The 13,157-nt window shown below is 34.7% G+C and overlaps 1 protein-coding gene across 1 annotated transcript; it reads left to right on the top strand.

Moving 5' to 3' along the window:
* Positions 1–3,196: 3,196 nt before the first annotated feature.
* Positions 3,197–9,178, top strand: LOC141721211 (coatomer subunit alpha-1-like). Its single transcript, XM_074524021.1, has 4 exons — positions 3,197–3,416; positions 3,501–3,739; positions 4,580–5,074; positions 5,921–9,178. The coding sequence occupies exons 2-4, from the start codon at positions 3,532–3,534 to the stop codon at positions 8,863–8,865; spliced, it is 3,648 nt and encodes a 1,215-aa protein (XP_074380122.1). The 5' UTR covers positions 3,197–3,416; positions 3,501–3,531; the 3' UTR covers positions 8,866–9,178.
* Positions 9,179–13,157: the final 3,979 nt, after the last annotated feature.

Here is a 13,157-nt window from a genome sequence, read left to right as displayed (position 1 = left end):
CCATTGGATCATATCGGATCCGAAAATAGATTATTTAGCCGCTAAGTAACTATAAATCGATACAATTTAATATCAGGTTTGGATAATTGTCAAAACCGTGCTTCTTTTAAAACACTTTATACGAAGATAATGTAATAATATCCCGTCTTTCGATAATACGGGTTTTGTTGATTTATCAAAACGTTTATTGTATCGAAATTTGTACGTTGGGACGCGTACGGGTCAAACCGTAATCCGGATTGAAAAAGTTAAAACACGGAAAATGTCTGGAATTACTAGATTAGGTTAGGATGGAGTTTTTCGAAGAAATTCGGGTTGTGAAAACATAAAAATGGTCAAAGTTGGACGATTCACGACTTTATAAAATAGTTTTATAAATACTTAGAAAATAATTAATAAATTCACAAAATATTATAAATTCATATAATAGTCCAAAAATTACCAGAAAAATATCACAATTATCTATATTCTATTCTGTACATATAAAAATTAGAATACTCAAAGAATATCATATATAAACATTCAAACATCAACCCCAAGTACCAGATAATTCACTAAAATTCACATAGAAAATCACATAAACCATTTCAAATAATAAAAATAATAATATCTTAAAATATGGGATATTACACTAATACATTGGCCTTATTAAAATTGTCATGATTAGGTTGGTATCTCTTTCTGAGAAAATATCTCTTAATAGATCAATATCCCGTTCATTGCTATCTGTTTTCATAAGAGACGAAACTGTATTACCCGTTAGAGCATCATGTCTTGTTTCCATATAAGGGTCGTCTACACAAGGCAACCAGGGCTCAGTAGTAATGTGCACATCTTTGCCATTCCCCACACAACGAACCGCCCCTTTTTTGAGAAGTACCTGAGCTTCAAGGATACTTATCCAAATGTAACTTGGGCTATTACCCAATTTAGCCTTTAGAAAAGACCCATCTGGGTAATATCGTGCTTTAAAAACTTGTCTTGCTAGGCTATTCTGCTCCGTAATGAGACGCAACATTGTCTTCCCATCCCAGGAGAAATATGTTAAAATCGTAAAGCTGACGAAAGCCTAAGCCACCATTGTGCTTACCCCTGCTCATCCTCTCCCAGCTCATCCACCTTATACCCCCTTCTTTATTATGTGATGATTTCCACCAAAATTTGGCCATCATACGTTCTATTTTCGGACATAGATGCTTAGGCAATAATAACATGCTCATAGCATAATTTGGCACTGATTGCGCTACTGTTTTTAATAGTAATTTCTTTCCACCTTTAGAGAGCAGCTTCTTGTCCCATCATTCAATTCCATTTTTCACCCAATCTTTCAAATATTCTAGCACTACTGACTTGTTTCTGCCTAGGATATTGGGTTAATAGGGTTTCATTCGACCTCGGAGAAAAATAAATCATCTACAATCGAAACTACAATCGAAGATAAGAAGAAGAAATTGAAAAAGTAGGGTACCTCACTAATTTTGTATTCCCAATTCTTTATATTTGGTTTGGGTACGGAACTTAAAAAAAAATATAAATTAGTGTCGGAAAGCAAGAATGTAATTAAAGTTATATTAAATATATAAAGTGTGTATAATGAAGTAAAGTAGTTGATGCAGTTGATTTTTATATTATAAATTTTTATCACTTTTTATAACTTTTAAAATTTAAAGTATTGAAGGGAACATCCAAAAAATTAAAGTGTCAAAAAATGACGGTACAGACGTATGCACTTTCTTTTTTAATAAGTGAAACACTGATTTGGTAAAACACAATGGTACGAAAATATCAAAATTTGATGATCAATATATAATTTGATTAATTAGTTTCACTTCACTAGATAATTTGATTAATTATTATCACTTCAAAAACGGGTTTGATTTCTTGCGATTACATAATTATATAGATTTATTTATTACAAACAGTGACATGAGTAATTTTAATGGTTTCACCGAATATGATTATGTATAATTACATAATTAAATAAGATTTATTTATTTATTTAAATATATTGTTAATTATATTAGCCTCAATATTAAAAAAATTAATTTATTAATATTTTATCATTGACTAGTAAAAAAATAAGACTAAATAATAATTTTTTATGAATACATTTTTAAAATAAATTAGCGAAAATACTAATTTTTAAGTTTCTTGTGATTTTACTATTTCTGAAAATATTTGTTAAATACAATTTTTACCAAAAACAACCATATTTTAATTTATTTATATTAATATTTTAAGCTTAACTTATACTTGACACTAGTTATTGACTAGTAATGAAAAAAAGAAGACTTGATAATAATGTTTTTGAATAATTTCTAAAGAATTTACCAAAAAATTACTTTTTTTTTGGGATTTTACTAATTATGTACATATTTGTAAAAATACTCTTTTCTAACTAGAAATAATGAGATACACAATAGTTTTTATCTTTTTTTAGAAAATATCTGGAATTGTTTTATGTTGTATACGAGTTTTCTTTTGTTTGTATTCGCGCTTGCACATGAATCTAGTTTTAAAATTATATTTTTACGAATTTTTTTTTAAAAATCCTGTATTTATAAGTATATATATTTAAATAAAGTATTTTTGTAAAAAAATAAAAAGAAATATATTTTTAAATTAACCTCCATTTTTTTAGTTCCCAGAGAATGCACTCTTAAAGATAAAGAGCAGTTTCCTGCAAATAAAAGATAAACAATGGTGCTGGTTTTAAAAGTTAAATTTTGGGTTTTTTTTGAAAAATATTCAAGTATAGAAACTTTTTTGCAAAAGCAAATTTTTTTATTTTAAAAATATCATTATTTAAAAATATTGCAAAAATACATTTTTCAAGATTTCAACCATGTTTGTAAATAAAATAAATAATAATTAATCACAAATACAACTTAAAAATTATTAATTAAAATAATCATTGGCGGCCAAATATATATTGTTTAACAAATTGCAGTGATTAAATTAAAATGCAGTTTATAATCCAACTAAAAAAGAACTTTCATTATTTTCGATGAAAAAAGAAATATAATTAATTGATTTTAATTGTAAAAAAATATATTTTTAGAAAGTATCAGAAGATGCTAAAATCTTAAGAAAGCCTTAAAAAGTGATTTTTTTCTATCTTCAAATTTTTTAGTTTTAATGCCCTTTTAAAATATAAACACGACTCTTAAAAAACAAATAATCTACAATTTGGTACAGACCCAGATCCAAAACACACACCAATTAAAACACACTAGATCCACCGGCACCTTCTTTCATCCTTCTTTTTATATTCCCAATCTACAAAACTCACACAAATGCACAACACCTCCTTAACCTACACCCCCTCTTAGCTTATCCTGCGCCCACTCACCGTCGGCAATCAATTCTCGCCGCGGTGATCTAATTTTCAGCTTTTCCTACTTGTCAGATCTAAGGTAATTCTCGTTACATTTTTCATTTCAATTTGGTCTTTAATTTTTCAATTTTTTGAATTAATTTCGTGCGATGTGTTTAATTAGGGATTGATATTGATATTGATATTGATTAACGATGTTAACGAAATTCGAGACGAAGAGTAATAGAGTGAAAGGACTTAGCTTTCATAGCAAGAGACCATGGATCTTAGCCAGTTTGCATAGTGGAGTGATCCAGCTTTGGGATTATAGAGTCGGAACGCTTATTGATCGCTTCGATGAGCACGATGGACCTGTTCGCGGCGTGCATTTTCATAATTCTCAGCCTCTTTTCGTTTCCGGAGGTCTTGATTACTTTTATAATGTAGACTTATTTTTGTAGATCAGTTAATTATATTGATTCGATAAATATGTTTAGTAGGTGAATTGTGATTTGATTGTTATATATAACTTGCGAAATGAAAGTATATAGCAATGCTGATTCTGATGTCTGTGGAGTGCAAGTTATTGGCAATGTAGGTTTCTGAGAGGGATGATCTGATTGCTTTAAATTTGTTCGAGTATGTTTGCTTTGTTATTTATAATGTTTTTGTACTTCTCTTTACGTTTTGTTTAAATAAAATAAGGCACAGGAGAGAATGAAGAAGACAGTCTAGGAATCGTTATTTCCCAATAATTAATAATTGTAGTTCTGTTATGCGTGATATTCGGTTTTTGTAGTATGGTTATGCACTGATGTATCATGAATACCCATGTCATTTTGGTGTTGAATTTCTCAAAACTTTTTTTTTTATCTAGACAATGAATTGTGTTAATTGGAAATCGAGATAAAGCTGACATGAATGTGGCATTACCATAACGCAAGTATAGATGGCGTTGTGTTATAAATTTATTATGTTTATTAGTTATAACTTATATCACTTCTCACGGGTTCTGAATTCTGATGCATATTTTTTGTGTAAGTAGCATTTCGATATGTACGAAACTATTTGAACCACTATGTGTAATATGAAATCAGAACAAGACCTGGCTAGATCTATCATATATTATGAATAGTTTATGTGATGTTTTTAAGTGGTGTGAATATATGTATTTAAATTTTATGCTAAATTTTTTTAGTTGGTGGTCTTATGAAGAACGCCACACGGTGTACTTGGTTTTTAAATTAACATGATGATGTGCAGGTGATGATTACAAGATCAAGGTGTGGAATTATAAGTTGCACAGGTGTTTGTTTACACTTCTTGGTCATCTTGATTACATCCGTACAGTACAATTTCATCATGAGTATCCCTGGATCGTTAGTGCTAGTGATGATCAGACTATCAGGATCTGGAATTGGCAGTCTCGTACCTGTATTTCTGTGTTGACAGGTCACAACCATTATGTTATGTGTGCTTTGTTCCATCCGAAAGAGGACCTTGTTGTATCAGCTTCTTTAGATCAGACCGTACGAGTTTGGGATATTGGTGCTCTGCGGAAGAAGACAGTTTCACCTGCTGATGACATCCTCCGGTTGAGCCAGATGAATACAGATTTTTTTGGCGGGGTTGATGCTGTTGTTAAGTATGTCTTGGAAGGCCATGATCGAGGAGTCAACTGGGCTTCATTTCATCCAACTCTCCCCCTCATTGTATCTGGGGCAGATGATCGCCAGGTTAAGATTTGGAGAATGAATGGTATGATTCTTTTTAAACTCCATTGCTGTTTATATGCTTATATTGTTTTTTTAACTAAAAAAGAATTAATGCCCTTTGTGTTGTGACGTTATATCACTTGGACTTTTTGAACCACCAAGGTACAAGTTATGTGAATACTTAATTTTTGTACAGAACAGTAAGAAATATATAAGAACATAAGCCAAACTTGACTCAACAAATGATGTGGAAATCTTTTGTCTTTTTTTTTTTGGTTTTACGTTCTTATTAAGATAGCCATAAATATGAGTTGTCTGTTCTCATTGGTTATATTGATGGCTGAAGTTCGTGGTAGGTTACAAAATAAGGCAATGACTGGTGGGTAGAATGTTTTTCTTTAACAAATCAGGCCTGCAGCTTCTGAAGCACCACTCTCACTTATGGATAACATATTAACATGTTACCTCAGGAGAAACACTATACTATGTTAATGGACATTATATTTAAATTATTTACAGACTTGTGGTAATAGTGATATTTACGTGTTTACTTGACCAATTTGCTTCTTTTCCTTTTTTTTTAATTGTTTTTACATTTAACACCAAACAAGTTACTAAGTTTTTACTCAACTGTGTTAATATGCTTCTTTAAAACTTTAACCTGGATCATTGAAATGATGTGGGCCATATAGTCAGAAGTTAAATTGCTCAATTGCCTATTAACATGGATTAATACCAATCTCTTGGGCAGTTTGTAGTGAGTGGCCTCGTGGAATATAAACAGGCTTTCAAATTTTTCAAGAATTCTTCATATTAGTATTTGCATTTGTTTGAAACTTGTATACGAAAAATTTTCAATTGCTTATCATACTTTACCATTATATTTCAGATACAAAGGCTTGGGAAGTTGATACATTGAGAGGGCACATGAATAATGTATCATGTGTTCTGTTCCATGCAAGGCAGGATATTATAGTTTCAAATTCAGAGGATAAGAGCATCCGTGTGTGGGATTCTACTAAACGGACCGGTCTTCAAACATTTCGTAGAGAGCACGACAGATTTTGGATTCTTGTGTGCCACCCTGAGATGAATCTTCTGGCTGCAGGTCATGATAGCGGTGTTATAGTGTTCAAGCTGGAGAGAGAACGGCCTGCCTATTCTGTCAGTGGGGATTTTCTGTACTATGTGAAAGACCGTTTTCTGCGCTTTTATGAGTACTCAACACAGAAAGAAACTCAAGTTATACCGATTCGTAGGCCTGGTTCGACTAGCTTGAACCAAGGACCCAAGACTCTTTCTTATAGCCCTACTGAAAATGCGGTTTTGATCAGTTCAGACTTGGAAGGGGGATCTTATGAACTGTATATTATACCCAAGGATAGTTTTGGTAGAGGAGATACTGTTCAAGAGGCAAAAAGAGGTTTGGGGGGTTCAGCAGTATTTGTTGCTCGTAACAGATTTGCAGTGCTTGAGAAGAGCAGTAATCAAGTGTTGGTCAAGAATTTGAAAAATGAAATTGTCAAGAAGAGTGCGCTTCCTGTTCCTACTGATGCAATATTTTATGCTGGCACTGGAAACTTGCTGTGCAGGTCAGAGGATAGAGTTGTGATTTTTGACCTCCAACAAAGGATTATTCTTGGAGATCTTCAAACTTCTTTTGTTAGGTATGTTGTTTGGTCAAATGACATGGAAAATGTTGCCTTATTGAGCAAACATTCTGTTGTTATTGCTGATAAGAAGCTCGTGCACCGTTGCACTCTTCATGAGACAATTCGAGTTAAAAGTGGAGCCTGGGACGATAATGGTGTATTCATCTACACGACGTTGACCCACATTAAGTATTGTCTTCCAAATGGGGATAGTGGAATCATAAAGACCCTTGATGTCCCTGTTTACATCACCAAAATATTTGGAGACACGGTATTTTGTTTGGACCGAGATGGGAAAAATCGTCCAATTATTATTGATTCAACTGAGTACGTGTTCAAACTTTGTCTAATGCGGCAGAGACTTGAACAGGTTATGACCATGATTAAGAAATCAGACCTTTGTGGACAAGCCATGATTGCTTACCTTCAGCAAAAGGGGTTTCCAGAAGTTGCACTTCATCTTGTAAAGGATGAGCGAACACGTTTTAATCTGGCACTGGAAAGTGGGAACATCCAGATAGCAGTTGCTTCTGCCAAAGAGATTGACGAGAAAGATCACTGGTACAGATTGGGGGTAGAGGCCCTTCGTCAAGGTAATGCAGGTATCGTGGAATATGCATATCAGAGAACAAAAAATTTTGAAAGGCTATCTTTCCTTTATCTTATAACAGGAAACTTGGAAAAGCTTTCTAAAATGATGAAAATTGCTGAGGTAAAAAATGATGTCATGGGTCAATTCCACAATGCATTATACCTGGGTGATGTCAAGGAGCGTGTTAAGATTTTGGAGAATGCTGGTCATTTACCTCTTGCATATGTTACTGCTTCTGTTCATGGGCTCCATGACGTTGCTGAGCGTCTTGCTGCCGAGCTTGGTGATAAAACTCCTTCTTTGCCAGAAAGGAGACCAGCATCTCTTTTAATGCCCCCATCTCCTATCGTGTGCGGTGGTGATTGGCCATTATTGATGGTCACAAAAGGGATCATGGAGGCTGGCCTTGACAATATTGGTAAGAGTGGTCAGGAAGAATATATGGATGCCTCAGAAGCAGATTGGGGTGAGGACCTGGATCTTGTGGATGTTGAGAACATTCAAAATGGGGACATCAGCTTGGTTCTTGATGATGAGGAAATAAATGAAGAAAATGATGGAGGATGGGATCTTGAGGATATTGAACTTCCACCTGATCTTGATACACCAAAAACTAGTAATGTGCGCTCCTCCACATTTATCACACCTGCTGCTGGTATGCCTGTGAGCCAAATTTGGGTACAAAAGTCTTCTCTTGCTGCTGAACATGCTGCTGCTGGCAATTTTGACACTGCAATGCGTTTGCTAACCCGGCAGCTGGGAATAAGAAATTTTACCCCTTTAAAATCTCTATTTATTGATCTCCACACGGGCAGCCATACTTACTTGCGTGCATTCTCTTCTGCTCCGGTCATCTCACTGGCAATTGAAAAGGGTTGGAGTGAGGCAGCCAGCCCTAACGTTCGGAGCCCACCTGCGCTGGTGTTCAGTTTCACGCAGTTGGAAGAGAAGCTCAAGACTGGATACAAAGCCACCACTGCTGGAAAATTTACTGAAGCTTTGCGGCTTTTCCAGGGCATTCTTCATACCATTCCTCTGATTGTTGTTGATACACGTAGAGAGGTTGATGAAGTAAAGGAATTGATTATTATTGTTAAGGAATATGTTCTTGGTTTACAGATAGAACTCAAAAGGAGGGAAACAAAGGACAATCCAGTTCGTCAGCAAGAGCTGGCAGCTTACTTCACTCATTGTAATCTTCAGCTGCCTCACTTAAGACTTGCTTTATTGAATGCCATGACCGTATGCTACAAGGCAAAAAATTTGAACACAGCAGCCAATTTTGCTAGGCGACTTTTGGAGACGAATCCAACTGCTGAAAACCAAGCCAAAACAGCTCGCCAAGTTTTGCAGGCTGCCGAGAGGAACATGAATGATGCCTCTCAGCTGAATTATGACTTTAGAAATCCATTTGTGGTTTGTGGATCAACGTATGTTCCGATTTACCGAGGACAAAAGGATGTAACTTGCCCTTACTGCAGCTCGCGCTTTGTGCCATCTCAAGAAGGGCAGATTTGTACTGTTTGTGACCTAGCCATTGTTGGATCTGATGCTTCTGGTTTACTCTGCTCTCCCTCGCAAATCAGATAATTTAAACTGCAGATTAACCACCGTCTTCCAGTTGTGAAATTTTCTTTTTCTTTCCAACAGAGATAGGAATATTAAAAAACCAGTTGAATTTCAGTCAGTATGTGTTTCTATTTTGTTATTTGTTTTTTTTAATCCTACTTTAAGCTTTTATTATTCTTTCCTTTTTTTCCTCACCTTTCTAATCATTTCAGTGTAATACTCTCTCCATTTTTAAGCTTTGGCATTACAACCTTCAGTGTAATAAACTATGTAAGAATTTTGTCTTGAGCCATTCATGTGATTTGATGATAATCTAGAGGTTGAGTTGAACATTTTCACTGCCTATATTTGATCTTGTGACTGTAATTTCAGTATTGTTTTAGCAACTTTCGGTTCCCTTTTTGTGTTATTATAATGTATGGGAAACTGAAATATGTTTATAAATATATTTTGATTGTTTTAGCTGAATATATGCTGTGAGCTGGGTATTTGTCAAGGTTTCTTCCCAAAAGTGAGCTATTCTTCAGGATTGAGAGATTATTGGAATTGTTTAGTTTTGTCTAAATTTGTTGATGGAAAGTGTTTGATAAATGCCTCTGTCATCTTCTAGTAGTATTGTCCATTCGATGTTTTTGGTTATGTACCGAGAAAGTATGACTTCGATTTTATAATGTTTTACAAATAACTAAGTATCGACTGAGTTGCTATAGAAGGCTTAAAGGAGAGTTTGAATGTAGAGAAAAAAGCTTTTGGAGGAAACTATGGCGGCTGCAAATTCCAGGAAAAGCTGTAAATTGCTTATGGCGGGCGTGTCGAGGAGGGTTACCCACAGCAGTGGAATTAAGTCGTAAAAAGGTTGATATGCCAACAACTTGTATCTGGTGTCATGCCTATGGAGAGGATGATGTTCACGTGTTATTCAAATGTAGTTTTGCTCGTGGGTTTTGGGAGAAGACAGGGCTTACAACAGGTGATATATGACGGGAATATGTGGACACAACAGTAATGGGAATTCTGAAGAGAATCTTTGCTCCAAAAGGGGTTGATCAGTGTGTAATGATCGGGTTGCTGTGCTGGAGTCTGAGCGTAAGACGTAATAAATGGCTATGGGAAAGAATTTTTGTATTTGGTGTACACACTTAGAGATGCACAAGGATAGGGAGGATTCGAGACTGGATTTACAAAATTCAGATTTTTTGAAATCGGGCTGGGCCGGGCCGGACCGGGTTCTTTTTATAAATCATGCCGGCCAGGCCGGATTTTGTTCAAAATAACCGGTCCGCCGGTTTTTTTAAATAATTTTATTATTATTATTATTATTATTATTATTTTAATAATAATATATGATTTTCGTAATTTTTTTTGAATTATATTTGTGAGTTTAGGCTTTTATTTATAAGTATACATTGTTAATTAGAATTTAGAACAAATTATTCATATTATATCTTATAATAATTCAGAATTTTAAATTTATATCTCGATAATTTGATCTTCATATTAACTAAAGGTATTCACATATAAGTAAAAGATGTGTAACTATACATTCTCTAAATAGTTTATTAGAAATTTTAGGTTTTATTCAAATTTATATTAAATTATAAAATAAATTTGGATAAACTATAATTTTTTAATATTCTATTCAAATATTTATTAAAAATTAACATAAAATCTGGGCTTTTAACGGGCCTGATTAGGCCGGCCCGGATTTTATCTGGATCGGCATTTTGTCTGGATCGGGCCTAAATCCGGATCGGGTTTAAATCCGAGCTTTTACCGGATTAGGCCGAACATGATTTTTACCAAAAATATGTGGCCCATTAAGGCCCGCAGGCTAGATCGGGCCGGACCGGGCTTTTTTCGGATCAGATTTTTACGGGATTTTTTCCGGATCGGATCATATGGGCTTTTCGGATTCAGATTCTCTGTGCATCTCTATACACACTATGGCACTGAATCTACTGTCAGACCGGAGGCGTGCTAAAGCGTAGGGAGATAGGAAATAATGTGCCTAACAACGGTATAACAAAAAATGGCGGACACCTCCTGCAAGTTGGGTTAAAGTAAATGTTGATGCTGCTTATTCTCTTGGTGATGAATTTGTTGGTACTGCTTATTCTCTTGGTGATGAATTTGTTGGTACTGGATCTATCATGCGAGATGACGGGGGAAACTTCATAGGTGCGTGGTGTAATACAGTTAGAGTAGGAAGGAATGCAAAGGTTTAGGCTTGAGAAAATCGCCGGTATGGACGAATCAAAGGAGATGTAGTAGATGAATTTTCGAGTGAGATTCAAAGGTGCTAGTAGATGCAATATATAGCTCTACTGGATGATCTATTTTTGACATGATAGCTGAGGATTGTTGTCAATTGATTAAACACTTTGAGAAAGTGTCAGTAGTGTTTGCTCATATATCTGCAAGTAATGTGGCTCATACATTAGCACAAGTAACACGTTCAGTGTCACGTCCTAGAGTGGTTCAATACTTCCCTAAATTTTCTTATTTGTAATCTTGAGTTAGATCAATATTAATACTAGTAAATGTGCCCGCTACACAATGGAATTTGAAATTTTATATCTTCAAAATGTCTCAAATTTAATAATCGATATGAATGGAAGTTACATTGTTTGAATTTTTTTAATATATTTCCTAATAAGGGTAAAATTTTAAATGTCGATATTTAAAAGAGTCAAATTTGTCATTTAATTGTACATTTAACACCTTTTGTGGCATCAATTAATTTCTCAACTTGTAACCACCAACACTTATTGCCCTCTTGTTATAAATTTAAGATCCAACCTTAAGCCTTTGTTAACCATTTTAACATTTACATAACCAACATTATACTATCTCCTACGTAAGAGATGAATGCTTATATTGCAGACGGAGGACCTTCAATGGATGAAAGCACTATAGATTCAAGTGATACTGATTCAGGTGAGTAAAAAAACCTTGTTAATGACACATTCAATCTAAAATTAACATGATTTATTATGCCTTACATCTATAACTTTTCATAACAAAGTTCATTTTTATTAACTGTATAGATAGCAGTTCCGTTGTTGAGGTTGTAGATCTGTCATCTTCAGGCAATTTCAGTTCTGACGGTGAACCACAAATTCTGGATGAAGAGCCATTAAGTTTCAGTATTGTTCTGAAAAGATCTCATTTCGACCGCCGATGCCACGAAGCTGTAAGTAAATAAATGGATATGTTCTCTCCCATAGGGGGTTGCAGGTCATTGTCAAAAAAATATCGGGGTGCCCAACCACACGACAAACTGCAAGAGCATCTTGGAAATTTTGCTGCATATAGCGTTTAGAACCAAGAAAATTGGTAGGCAGTATGAAACCTTTACCAATATTTGACGAATAAGTTTGACCATTGAGTACTTTCTTTGCAAGGGAGTTGTATAAATCACATCTCAGAGTTTTTTGGTGAGTACGGAGCCACAGGAGGCGGGACTGTTCCACGCATGAAAAGGCATCTACTACATATTGCTGGTACAGCCTTCCACCCAAGCATACGTGCAAACCTAAATGTTCAATAAACTTCTTTGAGATAATTTAGGACTTATTCTAAACATGTAATTATAGAAAAACAACATTACAAAATGGAGTATAAATTCTCTGAGTTTACCTTCATTATGACGGACTTGGAACCTATATGCATAATATTCCTTCATTGTTATTCTTTTACGCTTCTTCTTGTTCTGATTCTATGAATCTACATAGGGTATTTCATTATGGTAGCCTTCCTCACCAAGAGGAAACAGAAGGGGGTATTGTAATGCCATGAGTGAAGGATGAACACTGTAGATTTTTTCAAGTAATTTATCAGACTTCTCCATCACTATATCCCTGGAGTTGACATCTACCTTTTTCTCAACAATAATATCTCTCTCACCAACTATAGTGTCAATATCTCCAACCATTACACATGCTACCTCATCTGATGGTCCTATCAAATTCTCACTCCCACTCTGAGAACGACACACCTTCAACTTAATTTTGAGATCTCTTACATGATTATCTTTGAATCGATCTCGAGCCATTCTGAATTTCCTCACCAATTGATTGGTTTCATCTAACATTTTGACCAAACCTTCAATGATTTCAGAATCAATAACATCTCCATCATCAACTTTAACGCATTTCATACAGTTCTCAATTTCATGCTCCGTGTCATAAATGTAGAGTTGACAAAATTTAGGATCGTCTCCTTCATAGGGTATAAGTGAGCCAAACACATGATGGTTTTGTCCATTGAGATGATAAACATATGGAGCTCTTCCACAATTAATTGAATAATCA

This window comes from Apium graveolens, chromosome 4 (genome assembly GCF_009905375.1).
Source record: "Apium graveolens cultivar Ventura chromosome 4, ASM990537v1, whole genome shotgun sequence".
Taxonomy (NCBI): domain Eukaryota; kingdom Viridiplantae; phylum Streptophyta; class Magnoliopsida; order Apiales; family Apiaceae; genus Apium; species Apium graveolens.
The sequence above is the reverse complement of the archived record's forward strand: the minus strand, read 5'-3'. Positions and strand labels throughout refer to the sequence as shown.